Source organism: Elephas maximus, chromosome 5, assembly GCF_024166365.1.
Source record: "Elephas maximus indicus isolate mEleMax1 chromosome 5, mEleMax1 primary haplotype, whole genome shotgun sequence".
NCBI lineage: Eukaryota > Metazoa > Chordata > Mammalia > Proboscidea > Elephantidae > Elephas > Elephas maximus.
Genome location: NC_064823.1, coordinates 86952559 through 86977798, shown reverse-complemented (window position 1 = coordinate 86977798; position 25240 = coordinate 86952559). Strand labels below are relative to the sequence as shown.

General features: G+C 35.2%; 1 protein-coding gene across 1 annotated transcript in view; it reads left to right on the top strand.

The window, feature by feature from the left end:
• Positions 1–24430, top strand: part of DCK (deoxycytidine kinase) — a 29288-nt gene extending 4858 nt beyond the window's left edge. Inside the window, exons 2-7 of the mRNA XM_049886072.1 lie at positions 1593–1708; positions 15331–15524; positions 16513–16660; positions 18837–18952; positions 19616–19706; positions 21706–24430. Of these exons, the coding sequence (XP_049742029.1) occupies positions 1593–1708; positions 15331–15524; positions 16513–16660; positions 18837–18952; positions 19616–19706; positions 21706–21732 (692 nt within the window). The 3' untranslated portion in view covers positions 21733–24430. The remainder of the gene's footprint in view (positions 1–1592; positions 1709–15330; positions 15525–16512; positions 16661–18836; positions 18953–19615; positions 19707–21705) is intronic.
• Positions 24431–25240: the final 810 nt, after the last annotated feature.

Sequence of the window (25240 nt, the reverse complement as noted above, 5' to 3'; positions counted from 1 at the left end):
GAAGTTTACAAATCAAGTCAGTCTCTCACACAAAAACTTATATACACCTTGCTACATACTCCCAGTTGCTCTCCTCCTAATGAGACAGCCTGCTCCCTCCCTCTGCTCTCTCTTTTCATGTCCATTTCGTCAGCTTCTAACCCCCTCCACCCTCTCATCTCCCCTCCAGCCAGGAGATACCAACATAGTCTCTCAAGTGTCCACCTGATCCAAGAAGCTCACTCCTCACCAGCATCCCTCTCCATCCTATTGTCCAGTCCAATCCCTGTCTGAAGAGTTGGCTTTGGGAATGGTTCCTGTCTTGGGCTAACAGAAGGTCTGGGGGTCATGACCACCGGGGTCCTTCTAGTCTCAGTCAGACCGTTAAGTCTGGTCTTTTTATGGGAATTTGAGGTCTGCATCCCACTGCTCTCCTACTCCCTCAGGGGTTCTCAGTTGTGTTCCCTGTCAGGGCAGTCATTGTAGCCAGGCACAATCTAGTTCTTCTGGTCTCAGGCTGATGCAGTCTCTGGTTTATGTAGCCCTTTCTGTCTCTTGGGCTTGTAATTACCTTGTGTCCTTGGTGTTCTTCATTCTCCTTTGGTCCATGTGGGTTGAGACCAATTGATGCATCTTAGATGGCCGCTTGCTAGCATTTAAGAGCCCAGATGCCGCTCTCCAAAGTGGGATGCAGAATGTTTTCTTAATAGATTTTATTATGCCAGTTGCTTTAGATGTCCCCTGAAACCATCGTCCCGAAACCCCCGCCCCTGCTATGGAGGCCTTTGAAGCATTCAGTTTATTCAGGAAACTTCTTTGCTTTTGGTTTAGTCTGGTTGTGCTGACCTCGGATGGGCCTTTCTTTTAGGCACCTCTGGTGGGTTCAAACTGCCAACCTTTAGGCCAGTAGTTAAGCACTTATATAATAATAATAATAACAATAATAGTACTATTTCTCATTCCGAAACCCTAAGCATTGGATGCATTTTCATGGTGATTTTATCATTTATTTGGCTGTTTCTTAAAAAAAAGACCTGAGCTTGTTTGCAGACTGAGTGAATGGAGCCATAAGGAGGAAAATTTTTGAAATATAAGAGCCTGGAATGCCTCACTGTAATGATAGTTTACTTATTTATCATAACTAACCCTCACAGCAGTTTCCATGAGGGAGGTACTCATTTATATTGTGAAGAAATAGGCTCAGAAAGATTGAGCAACTTGCCCCAAATCCCATTTCTAATAAGTGGTAGAGTAGCTTTAACTACTTCCACAAAGTCATTTCTAATTGGTTAGCTAAGGAAAGTGAGTATAGGACTAGGGTTTTTTTCTGCTTTAACGTCTTGCCTAAAAATTCCCCCCAGTTTTAAATTCTTCTCTGCCACAGCATTGCTAAACTATAAAACAATAGCAAACAAATGTACTTAACCCAATTGGGCAGGGACCTTTTTAGTTTACATTAAAAAAAAAAAAAACTAGAGAAAAATTCAGGAAATTGAATTTTTTTTTTTTTTGAGTGAAGATTTCTGTAATAAACTTTGTAAAAGCCAATCGCGATTTTTGCCTTTTTTTCTGACAAGTTTTCTTCTGTAATTTTACCTTTCCTCTCATAACAGCTGCAGGGAAGTCAACATTTGTGAATATCCTCAAACAAGTCTGTGAAGATTGGGAAGTGGTTCCTGAACCTGTTGCCAGATGGTGCAATGTTCAAAGTACGCAAAATGAATTTGAGGTATGAAAATAAAATTTAACTAAATAAACTGAAAATCTTTTAGTTTAGAGGAACATTAATATTTAATCTCATGGCCTTTTTTTTTTGTTTTGCTTTCCAGTACAATTTTCAAATCTAGCTTTAAGTCTATATCTTCATCTGGGTGGTAGTTACATGAGTGGATTGTATATATGTATATATGTAACCCAAAACAAAACCTATTGTTGTAAAGTTAATTACAACTATAGTGGCCCTACAGGACAGAGTAAGAACTTCCACATAGGGTTTTCAAGGCTGAAATCTTTTCAGAAGCAGACTGACACATCTTCCCCCTGTTGAGTAGCTGGTGGGTTTAACCCAGCCCAGTGCTTTAACCATTGCATCACCAGGGCTCCATGTGTATGTATGTTTGTGTGTGTGTATACATATATATGTAAACATTCATTGAACTGTACACTTAAGATTAGTAAACTTTATTGTAGCCAATAGTTGAGTTTAAAAAGTTTTAAAAAATCAAAATTTAAAAATAACTAATTGTAATTAAGATTCCTTGAGTGATCTTTTACAAACAAGAAAACTACCCAATTAACTGAATTTTATTCGTTTACCTATCAATCCTTTTGTTGTAGAGAAAACCATTCATCTCTCGTTTCTTTGTATTTTATCCTTGTAAAACTTTCACCCTGAGTAGTGCAAGTTTTAATTTTCTAGCACTTTTCCATTCTACATTGCAAATGAGAAAGAGAAGCATTAACAGTTAAATTTTATCTTACAGCAAAATCTTTGTTGTGTATGTGCGTGAGAGAGAGAAAAAAAAAAGAGAGAATGACTTTGAGTTCATTGATTTATATTTCAACTAAGATTTTAATTTCTGGAGAAATGAGAATTCAAAGAAAGCAGTAAAGACAAATCTGAATTAAAAATAGAAATGCATGCTAAAAACTTATATTGTTAGATCTGAGTATTGAAAAAAGTGTCTGTTTTTAATGCTTAGTTGTTGGTATGAGGGAAGTATTCCATTGTGTTCATATGTCACTATTTTGTACCTTTGATTGTTTTTTGAGTGGCTCCCAGTTGTTTGCTGTTATAAACAATGCTGCTATTAATCATCGTACACATAGTACAAAGTTTTCTCTAGGAATAGGAAGTAAAATTTCTCATTTTGGGGTAAACATATGATGCTTAACTGTTTTTCCAAAGTGGTTTACCAAGTATAGTCCTCACAGTGTACTCAAGCTGTCATTGGCCCATTAAATATTGTCTTTTTAATTTTTGCCATTCTGCTGAGTAATGTCTTTTATGCTTTGAATTTGTATTTTTCTGTTGTGAGTGAGATTTTTTGAGTGAGATTACGCTCTTTTTCCTATGTTTATTGGCTGTTTAGAGTTTTTTCCTGAAGTGTGCCCGTTGAGGTTCTTTTCCCAATTTTCCTTAGGATCATCTTTTTCCCCCTGAATTTTTGAACACTTTGAAGTGTCTCGTCCATGCTTGCTTACCTTTTGAAATAGAGACCTATTATAAAAATACCTCTCTTTCCTCTCATTTCTTGGGTCAGCTGTCAGTGCAGTTATTCTCAGGTGTTAAGGAGAAATTAACATGATTAAATGATGTCAGAAATATAGAACATTCTTTTGTTGAGAGAATATTAGACTAGATCAGACGAGGTGACTTCCATTTAAGGTCCATCGTGACTTCAGTTCATTGGCTCCTAACTCCCATTAAATATGGATAACTGGTTTGTTGGTATATTAAGTAATGGCTCTGCTTCTCAGAATGCCTCACATTAATGAAGCTGATACATAAAAACCAAAATGCCAAGAATTTTAGTTCTAGAAATGTAATTATCATATTCACTGAGTAGGGACCAATCTGTTCTTTCTGTGTAGTCTGATAATTCTTAACCAGTGGAAGGAAACTCATAAGAAAGAATCTCAAGGGTTTGGGGTGCTTTTTTAAATAACAAAAAAATCCCCTGGGGTTTCATTTGCATGGAATGCCTCCTAGTTAAAAATCAGTTCCCTAGTAAATCACCATTAGCATTGGAGTGTATTGAACTCTTTAGTTATGTTGGGGACAAGCTGAAAAACATTGCTATTCAATATACATAGGAAGGTACTTTATAATTAAAGAGTGTAGAATTAGAGCCAAGAGGAATTAGTTTGATAATCTCAATGAGTGATATCATTAGACTATGACAGTTAACGCATCTGTCTCCATTTTAAGACTTTATGGCTTCATGGATCTGATACTCCAGGTTTGTGGGGGATACCTTTTCTTCCCAGGTATTAGAGTCAGAATGCCAAACTGACCTTTCTTTATAGTTACCATGCAGATGCTCTTTTAATTACTTTTAATATGTTGTTTCATTAGAGAGAATTCACTGCAATTCAGTTGTGTCTCTGTGATGTCACAATATGATGGTCTTCACTGGATTTTGGTGTATGTTCTCAAAGGGTACCTTTAATTTTTGTGAGTCAAGGACTACTATCTTGTTAGTTCTCTGTTCTTATTTTAGGTGGAGTTTCAGAAAGCAATAGGGTATTATTTGCAGGATAAGTTTATGGAGTATGAGGGTGGTGGTGAGTGGGTAGGTTCCCTGTATCTTTGAAGAATTTTTACTTTTTTCCCCCCTAGTCCCTCACTTAAATGAGATTCTCTTCCTTCATCTTGAATCTGTTCTCCACCAGACCTGTCCCTAATGTGTTTCTTGGGGGTGATATTGTGAATCACCCACCACCCAAATCTCTGTCTTAAAATAGGGTCAACAATGAGAAGGGGACTCTGTTCAGACTCCGCTCTGGCAAGGCCATTCCTGCTTTGGGCATGGCCCATTAGATCAGACTTCTTGGCAGTTGCTGCAGAATTGAAAGAGTTGAGCTATTGGTACCTCTGGTCTCTTCCCCTACACAGTAACTAAATTTTGTACCTGTATGCTTAGCTTTTTTATTTTGTATTTTAAAGCTCTTTATTTAACCTGCCACCTAGTGGCTGAAAATATTAGCTACCATCAGATATGGCAAAATATTAACAGGCAAAAATTATGCGACAGGCTCCCCTCCCGTTTTTTTCTCCCCTCCTTAAAAACATATCACCCAGATAATTATTAGTCTTTGTATTGAAGGTTTATTTTAAATAAGGATTTGCTTTATTTGTTGATTTTTTTTTTTTTTAAATATTATTTAGACCCAAAGCTTTGATTTAATTGCTTCCTTTCAGCGTATTTTTGAGATATACAGAATGTTAGGGAGATATCTTCATTCTCCCTTTTTCTTTTTTTCCTCATTGGGCTCAATTCTTTGGGGGAAATCTTTGTTATTACTTGTTAAGTTTTATTTTACTTTTATCCAACACTTCTTGCCACTAAGAAGGCGCTGAAAATTTAGTAATTTTCAGAAAGAAGGGATAGAATATATGTGTGTGCAAAACAACAGCATATCCTCTGACTTTTGAAAATTAATTAAGGAATGCTTGATAAAGTGTTTCCATTTGTACCTTCTGAAATCACCTGATTGCTTTTGTTTGTCTTGTTTGATAGATTCCCAGCATCTTTGATTGAACTTATTAATTCACCTCTTTTACAGTGTTTACAAAGGTTTTACAAAGGTTAGACAAGAATTAAAAGCTAAATGATTTTATGTTTATTTCATGTTTCTATTTTTTACTTAGTAATCTATAAAAAAAAATACTTTCTGCTAAATAATGAAGTGTTCTATCACAAAGCGATTTATGGATATGAATTATAGAAAAGAGAATTAAAATTATTCATAATGGTTGAGATAATCATTTATAATATCCAATTTGGGGCAGGGAGATAAATAACTTTTTAGTATTATAAAAGTAATATGTGTCTACTGCTGGTATTTAAGAAGATATAGACAACCTAACGAGAGAAGTAAAACTTACCTATAACCTTATCTCACAGAGATAACTACAGATCATATTTGGTGTAACAGTATATAATTTTGTACTTAAATTAGCTTTTTTTCCCCATAATGTTTATGTCAAAGGCAATTAAAAATACCTTTCAAAACAAAGTGTCATTAAAAAGTTATTGTAAACAATTTTTAAAAGCAGCATATTTTAATGTGAGCATGTACCATGATTTATTTAATACAAATGCCCAGTAATAGTGGAATGATAATCTCTTATTTTAATAGTGCTATGATAAACATTTTTGTGTTTAAATCTGTATTTTGGATTATTTCTTTAAGATAAATTCCCAAAATTGCAATTACTGGGTCAAAACATACAAATCTTTTTATAAATACTGCTAAATTGCCTTCTAGAAATGTTCTACCAACATTTACTTCATGTAGTTTGGCTCTGAGACATTTAGATTTTTATCTGGGTACCTTTTAGAGGGGAATAACTGATAATTAACACTCAGTTTTGTAAAGATGATACGTAATATTTTTTGCCAGGTTTCTGATATATATTTTATTCCTAACACTTATAATTGCATACAAGAAAAACAGCAATTTGTAGTCTCAAATATTTCATTGCATAGGATCAAAAGACAGCATTTTATATGGACTTCTAGATGATCTGGAAGAACTAGAAAATGATACCCTGGCTTACTGTTCGTTTTCTAATTTGGTACACTGTTAGACTAAGACAAAAACTAACACTTGCTCTGTTAAATTTTAAAAATGACTAATTGGAGTTAAGTCTTATGTTCTTTGGTATCAAATGAAGTATTTTCATCTTCTGCTTCATTATTGAATTACTCTAGCATCAGAAAAGTTTCAGATTTCTGCCCACTGTATAACAAGGAGCCCTGATGGCGCAGTGGTTGAACACTTGACTGCTACCTGAAAGGTCAGCAGTCCGAACCCACCAGCTGCTCCGCAGGAGAAAAGACATTATGATCTGCTCTTATAAAGATTACAGCCTAGAAAACTCTAAGCGGCAGTTCTATTCTGCTTTACGTAGTTGCTGTGAGTCAGAATAAACGCCATAGCACACAACAACATCATCTATATAACAAGCCCATTTCATTTTACATGTGTACAGAGGACTCCCTGAGACTATTTACCCTAAGATACTCTTTAAACCCTGAACTGAAACTATCTCCTGAAATCACCTTTTAGGGAAATAACAGTGGCACACAAAATAAGGGATGTTACCTGTAAGTATAGTGCTCTACTAAAATGCCATCTGTATGAGACCAAACGGTCAACATTTATTCTAAAGCAAAGATGAGAAGGTAAGGGGTCAGGGAAACTAGAGTACTGGAAATGGAACAACTAAAACACAAAGAGAATGTTGACACATTGTGAAAAATGTAACTGATGTCAGTGAACAATTTGTATAGGAATTGTCAAATGGGAACCTAATTTACTGCGTAAACATTCACCAAAAACAATAAAATATTATTTAAAAAAATTAACATGTGTAGCTTAGTTTGTTATCTCAGCATTAGTCACAGTGCATAGCAAACTGATGTGTTTTTCAGATGAACCAAGTTCGCTTCTAATAGATTTTATTAAATGTATCTGATAGGTGGATTGAAGATAACACTTAGTATAATAAACTCTAAAATCCCCTTGATTCAAAACAATAAACATTTATTTCTCAGTCAGAGAACAGTTCAGTATGGTATTTGGTGGATAGCTTACCATGTAAGCCTCTTCTTATTTGTGGCTCATCCGACCTTTAGAGCACTGTTTCAAACTTAGTGTGCATTAGAACACCCGAAGACTTGTTAAACATGTATTTGGGCCCCACTCCCAGAGTTTGTGGTTAAACAGGTCTGAAAATTGGCATTTTTAACAAGCTCCCAGGTGATGATAACTGTTCCTATTAGGGGGACCATATTTTGAGAACCCCCCTTCTCTTAGAGCTGAATCACACTGCTCTAGGACAACTAACAACAGTTGATCCTTTCTGAGGTTGCTACTAGGTCTTTGGAATTTGGAAAGAGAATATTAGAAGTGGGAGTGACTAGTAGATAAAGAATCATCACATTTGACAGATTTTTAATGCACCAATCCTGGAAATGGTATACATTACTTCTGCCCTCCTTCTGTTTAGAACTGAGTCACATGGCTATAATTAACTGCAAGGGAGACTGAGATATACAGTCTAGCTGTGTGCCCAGGAAGAAAAGCAACTGGGTTTTGGGAGGAACACATAGCAATGTCTGCTACACGTACGTTTCTTAATAGAAACAACCCTAAATTTACCTTGTTAGTGTAATTTAAACTCAAAAGTGCCATGTTTAATTAATTTCTGTGGAAATTGTTGAAGTTATTTTAAAGTCAGCCCTTGTGTTGGACATAGGTATTTGTGAAGCAAAGATAACCTTAAATAATGTTAAAAATAAATCAAAACTCAAATTGAAACATAAGGTTTATTCTGAGCAGTTATTCTGTATTCATATAGGGAGACCATATTGACTCCAGAAAAAAGCAAAATGATCCAAAGTAATCTAGTTACAATGAAGCTTATCAAGCGGATGGAGAATAGAAGATTCAAACGTTGGCTAATCTTAACATGATTGATTGAACTCTGCCTTCCCGTTTACTGAGATCAACTGATAGGTTACTTCTAGCCTGGCTGCTAATAATTCGGTTTCCACTCACCTGCAGCCATGAAACTTTTTGAGATTTAAATTATGAGGTAATGGTTTGTTGACTATTCTTTACTAGCAGAATAAGACAAATTTATACTGCTGTAGAGCAGTTTCTGGCAGGCTTTTGCCTTTTGAATAAGGCTTTCGATGGTTAATATTTGGTTTCATGGGTAAGAAAAGCCTTAAAAGCTCAGACGATGATAAAACCAAAAATTGTTTGTTTTTGTGGTTAGTTTTATGTTTTTAAAGAACTCAGATGTATTATCTATATTGAATTTGTTTTTTTATTGTCATTGGTGAGTATTCCATGCCTAAGGTAAAATTATTAAAATACAGAGCACTAGTTAGTCATGCACATAGTATCAGAATACCTTCCTTCAGTAAATCAAATGTAAGCTCTTGTATGAAACATTTTCTTCTTTCAAGATGATGAATAAGTGGAAATGCAGTATATAATTAAATTAATAAAAACTATTTAATAAACCCTGGAAAATAAATTTGTTTAAACAGTTTGGGAAAACAACTAACTACAAACTTAGTTTAATTACCTCGGTATTTTATAATACTTTTGACTATTAGTCTCTTGTCATTTTTTGGCATTTTGGGGTAAGAGGGAAGGTTTCCTTAACTGTGTGGTGTGTGGTATGTAATTTAAGTTCTTTGCCTCAAAGTGCCATGTGTTTACATAATTTTTCAATTCTTAACTGAAACTTTGAGACCAGTTACATTATTTACACTCTGGAATTTTTTTTTTTTAGGAGGAATCCATCTACTTTGAGCATGAACTTCCAGGAAGTGTTCAGGGATATTTATTGGGACTAGAGTTGAGAAAAGGATTTAAGCAAAAGATTTTTCATGCCTTGAAAGTATGCAAGATCAAAGACTTACACATCTTTACACGACATTTATTTGGCTCTGAAATCACAGAAAAGGCTGATGAAGCATCCCTTACCCACTGAATGAACCTATGAAAACAGCTCCCTAACCTTCCTTTTGTCTGAGGTTATGTTACCAGGTGGAAACCCCAGGTTCTTAACTTGGCATGACTAGTATTGGCCAATAAATGAGAGACTTAGGTGGGAGAACAGGAGAGGCACCTTTATTTCATTGTATAAGAAACTGGAGTCAGTTGGAGCTGTTGCTGCCAAGACTGCTCACCAAGGGCAGGCAGGCAAGTTACTTTTAAAGGGGTTTACAAGGAAGTTCATACAAGTTATGTCAGCAACATTCTTAAACATACTACGTAGGTACAGTGGGATTTACATATAAATGCAAAGCTGACCAGGCGGTGGGGGATGGCATCAAAGAAAATGTTTTTTTAATACAACATCGTAGGGGAGGAAGCCAGGTAAAGAATACAGAACGGTGGGGGCTCTGCCTCAGTTATAGAATCTTTGACCTTGTAATCTAGATGGTAGATATACTTTTTTTTTTTCTTTCTAAAAACACTGATGTTTAAGACAATATGATGTTAGGGCGGAGCTTGACCTTAGTTTTCTGACAGGCCAGGAAATATCATTCCTAGTCCTCAGAGGGAACACTGTACTTGTCTTCTGGGATATTTTACCTTCTGCTTGAGTAAAGGGGAGTACTCACTCCCCTTGAATACTCAAGAAGAATGAGTAAAGAGAAGTTGTTGTTTGCTGAAACAATTAGGAAGAATGGGGTAGGTGTTCCTATAAATGGAGGCACTAGGTCTATGGACTTTATTGAGCATGTGTAGATCCTTTAACAGGAATCAAATTGACTACATCTGTGGAAAGAGACAGTGGAGATGCATGATATCATCAGTCAGAACAAGGCCAGGAGCTGGCTGCATAACAAACAGACCATCAATTGCTCATGTTTAAGTTCAAGTGGAAGCTGAAGAAAATTAGAGCAAGCTCATGAGAGCCAAAATATAACCTTGAGTATATCCCACCTGTGTTTAGACACCATCTCAAAAATAGATTTGACACACTGAACACTAATGACAGAAGACCAGACAAGTTGTGGAATGACATCAAGGACATCATACATGAAGAGAGCAAAAAGTCATTAAAAAGACAAGAAAGAAAGGAAGGAAGAAAGAAAAGACCAAAATGGATATTAGAAGAGACTCTGAAACTTCCTCTTGGATGTGGAGTAGCTAAAGCGAATGGAAGAAATGATGACGTAAAAGAGCTGAACAGAAGATTTCAAAGGGTGGCTTGAGAAAACAAAAGTATTATAAAGAAATGTGCAAAGACCTGGGCTTAGAAAATCAAAAGGGAAGAACATGCTCAGCATTTCTCTAGCTGAAAGAACTGAAGAAAAAATTCACACCTCGAGTGGCTATATTAATATTGAAGGATTCTATGGTGAAAATATTGAATGATGCAGGAAACATCAAAAGGAGATGGAAGGAATATACAGAGTTACTGTACCAAAAAGAATTGGTTGACCTTCAGCCATTTCAGGAGGTAGCATATGATCAAGAACCAATGGTATTGAAGGAAGAAATCCAAGCTGCACTGAAGGCATTGGCGAAAAACAAAGCTCCAGGAAATGACTGCAACACCAACGGAGATGTTTCAACAAACAGGTGCAGCACTGAAGGTGTTCACTCAGCTATGTCAAGAAATTTGGAAGACAACTTCCTGGCCAACTGACTGGAAGAGATCCATATTTGTGTCCATGCCAAAGGAAGGTAATCCAACTGAATGCAGCAATTATTGAACAATATCATTAATATCACACACACAAGTAAAATTTTGCTGCAGTTCATTCAAAAGTGGTTGCAGCAGTACATTGACAGGGAACTGCCAGAAGTTCAAGCCTGGTTCAGAAGAGGATGTGGGACGAGGGATATCATTGCTGATGTCTGATGGACCTTGGTTGAAAGTAGAGAATACCAGAAAGATGTTTACCTGTGTTTTATTGACTATGTAAAGGCATTTGACTATGTGGATCATAATGTCGCAATGAATGGGAATCCCGGAACACCTAATTGTGCTCATGAGGAACCTGTGCATAGACCAAGAGGCAGTTGTTTGAACAGAACAGGGGATTATTGCCTGCTTTAAAGTCAGGAAATGTGTACCTCAGGGTTGTATCCTTTCACCATACTTACTCCATCTGTATTCTGAGCAAATAATCTGAGAAGCTGGACTATATGAAGAGGAACACGTCATCAGGATTGGAGGAAAACCCAGTTACAACCTGTGATACGCAGATGACACAGCCTTGCTTGTTGGAAGTGAAGAGAACTTGAAGCACTTACTAATGAAGATCAAAGACTACAGCCTTCAATATAGGTTGTACCTCGACATAAAGAAAATAAAAGTCCTCACAACTACACCAATAAGCAACATGATAAACGGAGAAAATATTGAAGTTGTCAAGGATTTAATTTTACTTGGATCCACAATCAACGCCCATGAAAGCAGCAGTCAGGGAATCCAACGATGTATTGCATTGGGCAAATCTGCTGCAAAAGACCTCTTTCAAGTGTTAATAAGCAAAGATGTTACTTTGTGGACTAAGTTGTGCCTGACTTAAGCCATGATGTTTTCAGTGGTCTCATATGCAATCAGAGCAGAGGCCAGGCTGAGGGGCCAAGAGTGAAGCCCGCCTGTGGGCACAGCTTAGAAGCTGTCCTAACTGAAGAACTGTATCCCTAGTCATTCCTGATCTAAATTGTAACATCTTACTTCCCTAATAAACCCCATAGCCGTGAGTATGGTCTGTGAAGCCTGTGTAGCAATTGCAGTGAATTATTGAACACAGTAGAGAAGTAGAAGTGCCATGGGAAGGATGGCTGGTGTTAAAATTGGCAAAAAGGTTGGAGGGTGGAGGTGTAGTTCTCTCTCCTGCCTCTTAGGAAGTTCGATGAGGCCAGACATCACCATCTGTGCCATTTTTACAGACCTAAATCATCTTTTTTCAACCTTTTTTGATGCTTGTACTACTACTTCAGAAATTAGTGAACAAGTCTGTGTATAAATATTCTTCAGGATCTTGGTCTACCTCTTTTCTAATGATAGGTAGCTGTCTACTATGAGTCGGAATCGACTCCAGCGACACTGGGTCTTTTGGTTTGTCTACACGTCTTGTTCATTTTAGTTACCCATCTGGACCTTTCGAATCTACATTTGCCTTTTTTCTCATTCACAGGGGAGATTATTTAAGTAAATTCACCATTTAAGTCACTTGTCAAGAAATTGGTTTAATATTTTTTTTCCTCCATAGAGCACTGTTTGAAATAACCTTAATATGTATTTTTCAAGTTCACTGATTATTTTGATTGGGTTCCATTTCTATAATATTTTAAATCAGTGATTTAATTGGTTATTTTCCTAAATTAATTAATTAGGTTTATCGAATATGTAATTATGTTGTTATAGTTATTTAACAAAGATATTTGAAACACATACCTCGTGAATCCTAAATTATTTGAGACACAATATAGCATCCATTTAAATACTGTTATTTTATTTAACTAAACAAATATATACATATTGTCTATAATTACTAAGTAAGCCAAGAAGTTTTTATGTGGGTTAGATTCATTGATATTTACCATAGAAATTAAATCTGAGAAATTTTAAAGACATCAATTACTTTATTTAAAATTACAATAAACTAATTACATGTTAACATAAATAATATATTTTGTAGAACAGAAGAAATTCAGTGAGAAAATTGGCATTGCTTTAAATTTTTGCAAATATCTTTAACGTCTGACTTGATAGCAAAACCTAGATTCTCATATCTGCTTCAGCTTTCTGTCTGTGGCAGTATCACATGTCATATAGCCTCTGGGAAACTGCTATATATTCATGAGAGTGGAAAAAAGCAAAAATTTCACTCTTAATATTATTATGAAAATAGGCTTTTCCTTTTGGACCCCTGAAGGATCTCAGGGGCCCCTGGTGGTTTCTCTATCACACTTTGAGAGCTGCTGCCCTTGAAAATATATTACTTCATCTATCGAAAACAAAGACTCAAAATAAAAAAATAAATAAGACTGTAGAAAATAAGGTTCCTTTAAAAAAATAACATCTAAAAAATTAATTTTTTTAGCATATCCAGTCTGTGTTCAAATTTCCCCATTGTCTTGTACTTTTTTTTTTTTAACAGTTTATTCAAACCAGGAGTTAAACAAGGCCCACTCATTATATTTGGCTGATGTATCTTTTAAGCTTTAATCATTGGTTCTCTCTTCCTGTTTTTTTTTTTTTTTTTCCTTTGCAATTTTATTTGTTGAAGAAATAGGCCATTGTCCTGTACAATTTCTCTGCTTTTGGATTTGGCTGAGTGCATTTGGCCGAGTGTGAGTTAACAGGTTTCACCATTCTCTGCGTTTCCTGTACGTTTGTAGTTAAATCTGAGGCTTGATTAGATTTAGCTTTGATTTTGGGGGGGGGGTGTGGGAGGGGACAAGATTTCTTATGTGATGCTTTTATTCCTTTTGCATTACATTAGGAGAAATCTAAATGCCTTCTTTTATCTTTTATTGCTGTTAACTGCCTTTGTAGGCCCCGACTCCTGGCAGCGCCATGCACAGAGGTGCCTGCCCATGAAGTGCATTGACCAGCAATCAAATCCTGCTCTCCCTAATGGAAGGCAGGAATGCTACTGCTGAACCACCCCGCTAACCCCTTCTTTTAGTGATGTTAGTTCAGATGTTGTCAGCCTAGTCCATCCATTATAAAGTTCCCTTTCAGTTTCTGTAATGATTTTAGCAACTATTGTTAATATTGCATGTCAGTGCTATGTTTCATCGGGTATTGCAAAAGCTGATAATGTAATTCCAAGCTTTCTGATTTTATTAGCTGGAATTCTTCTGTAAAAAAGACCTTTTCCTCATGAACTACTTCACTACTCTGAAATAGCATGCATACAGAACAGGCCAGAATGAAATGCTTGATTTTTCTTTTTTTCCTTTATCTACAAATTTACAGAATAACTAATTGGTATTCTAGAAACCTCCAAAGATGACTAAAGTGATTTTTTTTTTTAGATCTGAATATTATGAATGAATGGATTTTGCATCACAGTCATTGCTTTTGACATTCAAATTGTCCCATCTTTGACCAGTGAAAGCCCCTTCATTTTGGCTTCTTTACCTTTGACACAACCCCAGTAGTCTTTGATAGCTTCCTTGTTTTCTGGAACAAGATATGTCAAGTGACCTTTGTGTTCCTTCCTCAGACCTGGTATCAACTATGGAACTGTGTTTCCTTTCACTTGGAAATGGCACTTAGAGGTCAGAATCTGGGTGGTAGATATATGTTCATTGCTGCTGAGTTGTCATTGTTTAAAGGCCTTTTTGGTGGACAGAGCCAGGGCACTCTGGCTATATATATTTCTATATGTTATAGAAAGAAAAATAATTGAGTTTTTAATGCTATTTCCAATTCAGATGTAAGATTACAGAGTTTTTACTTGATTTTTTAAAATTTTTATATCTTTTTAAACGCAGGAACTGTAGGTTTTAATGATATGATTATTGAATTGCAAAATCTTGGGGAAATCTGTTTTGTTAGAAGATTTGGGGTCACAAATTCAAATGCCTGAGGGTCAGGCAGCTAACATATGAACAAATCAGGCTTGTTAGGAGAGTCCACAAGGAATGGTAGAGGCTGATAAATTGGGGAACATGCGTCCCACCTATGGGAGCATATGTAATTTGGCTCCAGCTTATTTTTGCCAAGTGGAAATGCAGGTGCAGTATTGCTTGATATTCTAATTTCTAAAAGAAGGTATAAATCCAGGTATTTTATGTGAAATTATTTAGCTTTTAAATACTGACAACTGTTCAAAGTTTCTAAGTCTCGTTAAGGCCAAACAAATAATTTCTTCTAATGGACTATCAGTTTGTGACCTCTTCTAAGAAAGACCTGAGGAATTGGTAGTTTGTACCAGCTTTTCAGCGTCTTCCAGACTGTAGGCAACCTGAAAGATATAGTGGGAAAAAGTACAGTGAAGCTGACTTAATCATCCTACTTTGCCTATCATGATGCGTTTATTATGCACCTTCTTTTTGGATCTTTTTTTTTTTAAATCATTAACTTCACTTTTGCTTTTTTTTTCATATTCAAAATAGGAACTGACAACATCTCAGAAAAGTGGTGGCAATGTTCTTCAGATGATGTATGAGAAACCTGAACGATGGTCTTTTACCTTCCAGTCATATGCCTGCCTCAGTAGAATACGAGCTCAACTTGCCTCTCTCAGCGGCAGGCTCAAAGATGCTGAGAAACCTGTGTTATTTTTTGAGCGGTCTGTGTATAGTGACAGGTATTTGTAAATGGTTTGTACTTGTATGTTTGGAGTCTTTTGACTAAGAACTAGACTTTTTTTTTTTTTCCTGCTCTCTTGGAATCAAATTAATATGAGAGTCTGCTGGGAAATTTGAGATGGAAAATGATAATCCATATCAGAAGTTCTAGGCTTCATGGGAACTGTGGGGAATATGGTAGTTATTCAAATTTGCAGCAAGCTTTTTTTTTTTTTTGAAATCTGCATCCTTTTTAAAATTCTTGTCTGCTCTGGAGATGGAGAGTCTGTCTATATTCTAGACTTATATAGTATGAGATTAGAAATCTGTGGGGACCTTAGAATTACCCTGCTTACATAAAGGTTTTTTGACCTCCGAAGTTAGCTCAGAGTAGCAGTTCTCAGACATTTTAGTCTTAGGACCTGTTTACACACTTAATAATTATTCAAGAATCCAAATAGCTTTGGGTATAATTGACACTTACGTTATTAGAAATTAAGATTGAGAAATTTTAAAAATATTTATTAATTTAACATTAACAATAAACTCATTACATATTAACATAAATAACATACTTGTGATTAAAAAAAAAACACATCTTCCGAAACAGCACAAAAAATTAGAAGAGTGATATTATTTTTGTAAATTTGTAAAATATTTGACCTAATAGCAAAAGCTGTATTCTCATATCTGCTTCTGTATTCAGTCTGCTGTGATATGTTTTTTTGAAGTGCAGTATATGAAGAAAATCTGGCCTCTCACATACCCCCTGAAAGGGCCTTGGGTACTTCCAGGGGCCCTCAAACCACATTTTGAGAACCTGTTGGCCAAGAACGTATTTCCTATAGTTGGAAAGACTTTTTTTTTTCTTTTTCTGTCCGAAGGACTTTCTAGGACAGGTTTCGGAGAATGTTCTATTCCATTTTCTCTCTTGGATCCAGTTTCTCTTTTTTCTTTTTTCATACTTTCTTGAAAAGAATTTAAGTATTGATGTGGACTCTCTTTCAGGTATATTTTTGCATCTAATTTGTATGAATCTGACTGCATGAATGAAACTGAGTGGACAATTTATCAAGACTGGCATGACTGGATGAATCACCAGTTCGGCCAAAGCCTTGAATTGGATGGAATCATTTATCTTCGAGCCACTCCAGAGGTGAGACCCAATAAAGATTTGTTTGTTCCATTACAACTTTAAAGTAATATTTAGAAAGCTTTTCAGTGGAATACAGTAAAGGCAATTTAGTTTAACTCCACTCCCTACCCTCCAGGTCCCCACCTCCAAGTTACAAAGTTCTAACTACATAGAAGCATTCTACTTTCTCAGCAAACTGAAAGTCCAGATTTGGCAATTACTCTTTTAGGTCCTTTTCTCTTGTTTCTCAGTTCTGTTTTATTTTTCTTCATCATTTCTTCCTAACTTTTTCTGGCTGTCTCATCTATCACAGCTAGAGGAAGGAACTTGCTCAAGCAAGTCCTAGAATACAGGCTTCATGAAGTAGGACTTTGGATATGTTAATTATTGTTGAATTTTTAGTTCCTAGAATAGGGCATGGGCATATAATAAGAGCTCAGTAAATATTTGCTGAATGAATGGTAAAGTTGATGGAGGTCTATTTCAAGAAATCTTTTATGGTTGTTCATGGTTTAGAACGAGTAGGTTGTGGCAGCTGTAGCTAAGAAGGGACTTATAAGACCTTACCTATTTTCACGTTAATGGACCTCACTTGAAAATGTGCCTTTTATAATTGGTTGTAACATAGCTATTCTTGTTTACATATGAAATTATATAGTGAATCCAGGAAGATCAAGTGAATGCCTTTCATAAAATTAATCTAAATAATAAGAACTTAACATTGAATAAGAAAATTTCCAGTGTTAGTGCCTGCATTCCTATTGTTTTTCTGGTTATTCCTATTTCTTCCCTAAGTCACATAGTAGGCTCTAATAAATGTAAATATCGTGACTTCCAGCTTGAAAGTAGCTACAATACTGTGAGGCTTTAGAAGCTGAATTTTAAAAGTAACTAGCTCTCTAATTCCAGTAGATGATTTGTTCCTCTTCTAACATCAATTAATCTAGAATCAACAATAAGAATTTTTTTTGAAATTCATTATTAAAAGAATTTTTTAAATTACAAAAATAGTAAAGGTGGGTATTATTTTTTTTAATGAAACAAGAACATAAGGAAAACTAAATAACCCCATTCTACCAGAAATATTTATAGTCAGTATCTTAAAGCTTAAAACAAAATTTTATTTTATTAATAGTATTTATAATATCTTTTGATTAGAAGGCCTTAATTAAAAAGAGAAGATTTTTAAATTGACTTTGAAACACAGTTTATATGCTACCATGGTCTCATTATGTATATCATTCAGGTTGGGAGTTCTTATTTCTTGGAATACATGGATGAGCTGAGGATCTGTGAATTCCTATAGATTATGTAAAGTTTTGCACGTATATTTTCAGGGAGAAAAAAATCTAGGGGCTAACTGTCCAGTGTGGTTATTAAAATTAAATGAAATTTTAAGATTCGGTTCCTTAGTGACCACACTAGCAATATTTTAAGTACTCAGATGCCACATGTGGCCAGTGGCTACCTCATTGGCTAGTAGAGGTATAGGGCATTTCTGTCATTGCAGAAGATTCTGTTGGTCCATGCTGGTGGAGAGCTTTCATCACGTTAAGAACCACTGCCTTTAGTGGTTTTACATTATCTAAACATAGACATTTTATAATTAAGTTTAGTTAACCACAAAGTGAGATTACTTTGATAAATTGGTATACCTTTTAGCTGCCCTCTCAAAAAGTTTTAAATAAATGTTTAATGATTTTTCTTCCTTTTTACCAAACTTAGGAAGTATATTTCATCTGTAGATGCCAAAAATGTATAGACTTTGTTTTTGACCTATTTTTTGAAAGCAATGCTTAGTATAGAGGCACCAAATGGCTATGGAAAGTACAAGAAGGGAAAATGAACTACTTCATAAATGAATGAAATAGAAATTTTTGGCAAGCATAATTAAAGAGACACCAAAACCAAAAACCAATTGCTGTCAAGTCGATTCCATCTCATGGTGACCTCATGTGTGTTAGAGTAGAACTATACTCCATAGGGTTTTCCGTGGCTGATTTTTCAGAAGTAGATCACAAGTCCTGTCTTCCGAGATACCACTGAGTGAACTTAAGCCTCCCAACTTCTGATGTACCACCCAGGAACTCCAAAGAAACACTAGGGAAGAAATTCTTAAATTTGTTGGCAGGGAAGAAGAATAATTCTTCCCTGCCTTTCTTTTTCTTTTTCTTATTGCCTTATTGCTTGCTTTTAGAAATGCTTGAATAGAATATATTTACGGGGAAGAAATGAAGAACAAGGCATTCCTCTTGAATATTTAGAGAAGCTTCACTATAAGCATGAAAACTGGCTACTGCATAGAACACTGAAGTAAGACTTAACTTGTTTTTATTTACTATTCATTTTTCTTGCCTTTATTGAATTTTAATCTAAAATTTGGAACATATAAACAGCAATGTATGAAATTTTTCATTTTCAGCCATTTTATTTATTGGTATTGTAATATCTCCCAGAATTATGTGTGTGTTTTGATTCTTTAGATTGCAGTGAGGTTCTGTTTCCTTAAAGTTTTTATAACTAGCATCACTTAGTAGTATTGTCAGCAGAAAGTAGAAAATATATCTGTGTACATTATTTAGGTGCTATCGTTTAGATGTACTTTAAGATAATAGATTTTAAATTTGTTTCTTATAACATGACTTGGGAAGGAGTATAGCATAGTTGTTAATAGCATGTACTTCGTCATTATCAGGTCTTGGTTCAAAACCACTTATTTGAGTTTGGACAGCTACAGAGCCTAAAAGTGACCTCTCTGAGCCTTAGTTTTCTCATCTTTAAGATACAAAATATTCTCACTTTATGGTAAGTTTTTGAGAAGAATCACATACCACAATTCCTGGTTTTCACCTGAGATTTGTAAATCTAGGTGAGAAAGAAGAGGCTGATTTCCAGTGATGATGTAAGAATTAGTTTATGGTGTTTCTCATTTATTGCCTTCCTGATTATTGTGTTTATCTCTCTCTCTTTAAACAGAACCAACTTTGATTATTTGCAGGAGGTACCTATCTTAACATTGGATGTCAATGAAGACTTTAAAGACAAACATGGAAGTCTGGTTGAAAAGGTAGATTTAGGCAAAGACAATAAGCTAATGATTGTTTTGTCTGAAAAAATGTGCTAACTTATGAGAAAACAATTTTATAACAGAAAAGGTTAACAAAGCTATAGTAAGAAACAGTTAAGAGCTTTGGAGGGCTTTTAGACTGTTTAGATTCTAATCTTGACTTCAAATTCTAGCATTGTGGCCTTAGCTAAATTAAGGAGCTTCTCTATCCTTTAGTTCCTCTTTCTATAAAGTAGGGATAATCACAATACAAATGTTCTTTTTCACCCCCTTTTCCTCTCCTTTATCTCTTTTTCTTTTGCTCTCCGTCACACCACCAATCTTTAGATGTTTTAATGATAAACTACTTGTGCAATTAAATTTATCTTTTTCTACTAAATTCAATATGGAGGATACCAAAATCAGAGGATGTAGATCTCATCCATTTTTACTACATTAGCTGAAGTATTGAGATTAAGGGACTTTTAGTTTTGAGTTTTGGTTGAGGTCATTGCCTAATCATTAGTCATTGTTTTAATCAGCATTAATCTGTCCCCCAGATAATTAGGAGTTTAACATATTCTTCTATTAAGTGAGTCATACTCATATTGACTAGGAGAGAATCTGTTGATTTAACACTTGAGAGAAATTAGTAATGGCGATTGTATGACAAATATCCCTATACCCATGCTAATTAATTTAACAATCTAAGGTTGAGAAAAGAAGCCATAATTCTTTGTTTAGTTATGAGAAAAATTTGGTATTTCATTTCTCCTGACACAAAATGTTTGCTCTTTACTAAAGTACATACTTGGCATTCATAAAGGATATGTCTCAAGAATTTTGAAAGTCTTAATGTTTATAGATAACTATATAGTGTAAGTATATGTAGGGCAATGACGGTTCAGTGGTAGAATTCTTGCTTCCCGTGTGGGAGACCCACGTTTGAGTCCCAGCCAGTGCACCTCAAGCACAGCCACCACTTATCTGTCATTGGAGGCTTTCATGTTGCTGTGTGCTAAACAGATTTCAGCGAAGCTTCTGGGCTAAGACTAGGAAAAAAGGCCTATCAATCGACTTCTGAGAATGAGCCAATGAAAACCTTGTGGATCGCAGCAGTCCTATCCCGTTGTGCATTGGGTTGCTAATGGCAGCTAACAACAACTATAGTATATAGTTGTTTCTCCCATAATACAAAGTAAAGCATAGCTAAAAATTTAAGTGACCTCTTCATGATGTTAAAATATAAGATAGAATTCAGTTGTGATAATATTAAGATAAGCCATTGCAGTACTAACATCCAAACATCAATTTAATTGGCTCTGTAAAACCACTTTTTAATTTATGTAACCCTTCTATGTTTTGACTAAGAATCATCATTTCATATTATTAATTTTATGTTCATAAATAAAGTTAGCAGTTGGTTTTCTCTTTTAGGGTATTTCCTACAAAGCAATAGTTTTGTCTTTTCAGGAGAAACAACTCTATATTCTAGAATATGTAGAGAACAGTTTTATTGCACTGTGGTGTTGATCAGATGACTTAGTTTATTTATCACTTATGTGTCTTCTTCCCACACACTAGCCTTGCAGAGTACATGATCCAAATTTATTCTTTAGAAAAATTACAAATTATGCCTAGATCTTCAGAGTTGCTTAAACCATTACAGTTATTAATGTTATTAGCAATAAAGCTCCAAATGTCAGTGGTCTCTGGTATTTAAATAAAGAGATTATAAAATTAGCGTTGCTGGTGTTGTAGAACTTTTTCAATCTTAAGTGTAAATTTAATAGCTCCTATAATGACTTTTTTTTTTTTAAAAAATGACATTTTAGATCTTTTTTTTTTTTTAGTACTGCAGTATTTACCAATATTTCTTTTCAAAGTTAAGTAAAATGTTATAGCACTGTGATGGAGTTACCTGTATAGTAACTTTTATGTACTTTTAAATGGAGGTGATATATAAAGATATCTTGAATTAGTCAAGGAATTATATTAATATTTTTTTTCCTTCCCTCAGGTCAAAGACTTTGTGAGCACTTTGTGATCTTGCTGAAGACTGCAGATGCCAGATGTTTCTAGACACTTCAGTTTTGAGTATCTTTGTAGTTCCATATTCATACATGACTCTAGAGAACCCAAGTTTTTTAACCATTTTTACTGCAAGAAAACATTTTTTGTTTTTTAAGATGAACCCTATGCAAAAGTTTACAACTAGTTACTTAACTGGAAAGTTTAATGTTAAATAGCAAACTTTAATTTTACATAGCAAATGGTAGGGTGTCCTGTGTAAATCAGTGCAGTATTAAAAGTTGAGAAGTGGAAATTAAGAACTCTCTAGAATAAGGACGCTGAAATTTAAAATGTTTTCGATCAAGTGCCTCCTTTCCAACCTAGTTTATCTTGAAGATAAGACTACATTTAATACTTAATCACTTCATTGATATTTATTGATGTGTCTATGGCACATTTATACAGCAACCAGTTAGGCTTTGTTCCCAGTTTGGTAGTGATATAACCTATCTTATAAGCCATTTAATCTTTTCTCTGCCTTTGTTTCTTCATCTGCAGCATGGATGAGATGACTTTCATCCTTTTGCATGGGACTTTGGAGATTAAAGAGGAAATGCCTCTATGCTTAAAAGATAACTGAAAATTGTTACTTGAGTATAAAGATTCCATTTACATGGAGCTGAAAATAGCTACTCACATCCTCCCTTCTCAGATTGTTCTTTTAGGATGGAAAATGATTTTTATAGTTGATAGTTGTTTTTTTTTTTTCAACTATGATTGTCCTTAAATCATCTGAGTTGGAAGTATAAAAAAAAAAGAGTTGGAAGTATAGTTTTCTCTAAATTTCTTTCCAAAAAGGCAATGTTAGTAGAACATAATGAGAGACTAGTTTTTCCGTTTTATTTTCGATTGTTCCTGCACTGGGAGTGAGTAGTCTTTCTTTACTTTACCCTTGGTGATGAGTTAAAAGAGAAACTCTGAAACCAAAGTAGATTATTTTAGCAGTTTGGTCTGTTTAGTCCCAATTCTTATTTCCTACTGCATCTTGTTTCCCCTGCTGTCTGAATTAATTAGGCAGCCTGCTATTTTTAAAGATTAAATAAAAGCCACACATTTCTACTTTGAGATCACTGTGTTCACTCTCCACATCATAGTTTGCACTGCTTCTTTTTGGGGTTTTGCCTTATGTATTTTCCAACAATTTAGGGGAAATTACTGATAAAAATTATCTTGCTTTATATGTTATATATCCTGAAAGAACTATCATTTTTTGATGAGTTAGGAAATATATGTAACAAAAAAGACAGGGTAGAACCATTTCCATCAAAAAGAATCACCAAAAAATCAAACCAAACTTGATGCTGTTGAGTTGATTCTGTTCATAGTGATCCTATAGGACAGAGTAGAACTGCCCATAGGGTTTTTAGGGAGCAGCTGGTGGATCCGAACTGCTGACCTTCTGGTTAGCAGCCAAGCACTTAAGCACTGCACCACCAGTGGGCCAATAAGTGATAAGGCATACGTAATTACTTATCTTTAAGCTCCTTACAGGAGCCCTGGTGGTGCATTTTGAATCCATCAGCTATTCCTTGGAAACCCTACGGAACAGTTCTACCCTGTGTTATAGGATTGCTATGAATCGGAATTGAGTTGATGGCAATAGATTTTTTTTTTAAGCTATTTATATAAATAGTTGTAATTTTAAAAATGCATAGATTCACATTAGGTCTGTATAATGAAAGAGTTTTGTTTTGTTGTTTTTGCTTTTTCCCAGTTTCCCATTGCCATTGATTTCAACTCAGAGTGACTGTGTAGGGCAGAGTAGAACTGCCCCATAGAGTTTCTGAGGAGTACCTGGTGAATTAAAATGCCAACCTTTTGGTTAGCAGCCATAGCTCTTAACCACCACGCTGCCAGGCTTTCTGGATTGTTTAGTTAAGGTGTGCAGTATTTTTTTCTATGTATTTAACCTTTCTAAATGGCATTTGAGAGAAAAATCCTTTGTTTTATGAAATGAGGGAAGTCATTTTACTTTGAAACTTATTTTCCTTTTAAAAATGTCATCTTTTATACTTTGGTTACTTATTCAAAGATGGTAATTTAGTGGATTAACTAGTCCAAATGCACTGATTTTGAAAAGGGGACTTAGTTTCAAACGTTAAACACCAGAAATATTTAAACTGACTTATTATATTGTATTAATTTTTTATTTGTCTGTTTTTCTTTGGCTAAATGAATTTGTGTACTTAGTTAAATACTTGCCTAATAAAACCAAACCAAACCAGCTGCCGTCGAGTCAATTCCAACTCATAGCGACCCTCTAAGACAGAGCAGAATTGCCTCATAGGGTTTCCAAGGCCATAAATCTTTATGGAAGCAGACACCCACATCTTTGTTCCACAAAGCAGCAGGTGGGCTGAACTGCTAACCTTTTGGTTAGCAACCGAAAGCTTTAACCTCTGTGCCACCAGGGCTTCTTGCTGAATAAATAAGTATAAATCTCATGAGCTTTAATGGAAGTACATTTGTTGAAATGATTACATCTTTTTAGACTTAAAATTTATTGTACATTTGAAGAAAAATAACAAAGGTGACCGTGGTCTATATAAATGACATTGACTCTTTAAGTGGAGAATTATAATTCAGTGATATTCGCTGACCCTTTTTAAAAATGTCTAATGATTTTGTTTTAAACTGAAAAATTAAAAAGAAGTTAATGTATTAACTTGTCCTGACTCAAAACCTCTACTGGTGGGGTGGTGGACAGAAGAGAAATGAGTTTGCATTATCTCTTGAATCCTATATCATCTTTTTTAAGAGTATACTTTTTAAGAGTACTGCTTTTTAATAGTTCACTCTTTTAAGGAGTTAATAAAATCTCAAAACTTATTTTCCTCATCCAGAATTTTTCTGTTTACTATGTCTGAAACTTAGAATACTATATACTGAGCCATCTGGAAATTGTTGTTAGTTGTGGCTGAATTGGCTCCAACTCACGGTATGTTGTTGTTAGATGCTGTCAAGTCAGTTTTGACTCATAGCGACCCTGTGTACAACAGAACAAAACACTGCCTGGTCCTGCGCCATCCTTACGTCGTTGCTATGTTTGAGCCCTTGTTGCAACCACTGTGTCAATCCATGTCATTGAGGGTCTTCCTCTTTTTTGCTGACCTTCTGCTTTACCAAGCATAATGTCCTTCTCCAGGGACTAGTCCCATCTGATTACATGACTAAAGTATGTGAGATGAAGTCTTGCCATCCTCACTTGTGTATAACAGAAGGAAATGTTGCTTAGTCCTGTGCCATCTTCATGATTGTTGGTGTGATTGTTGCTGTGACCATTGTGTCAATTGTGTCATTCCATCTCATTTAGGATTGGCCCTCTACCAAACATGATGTTGGCCATCTACCAAACGTGATGTTCTTTTCTAGTGGTTGGTCTTGCCTAATGATGTGTCCAAAGTCAGTGAGTCGATGTCTTGCTGTCCTCACTTCTAAGGAACATTCTAGTTGTGTTTTTTTTTTTTTTTAAGACCGATTTG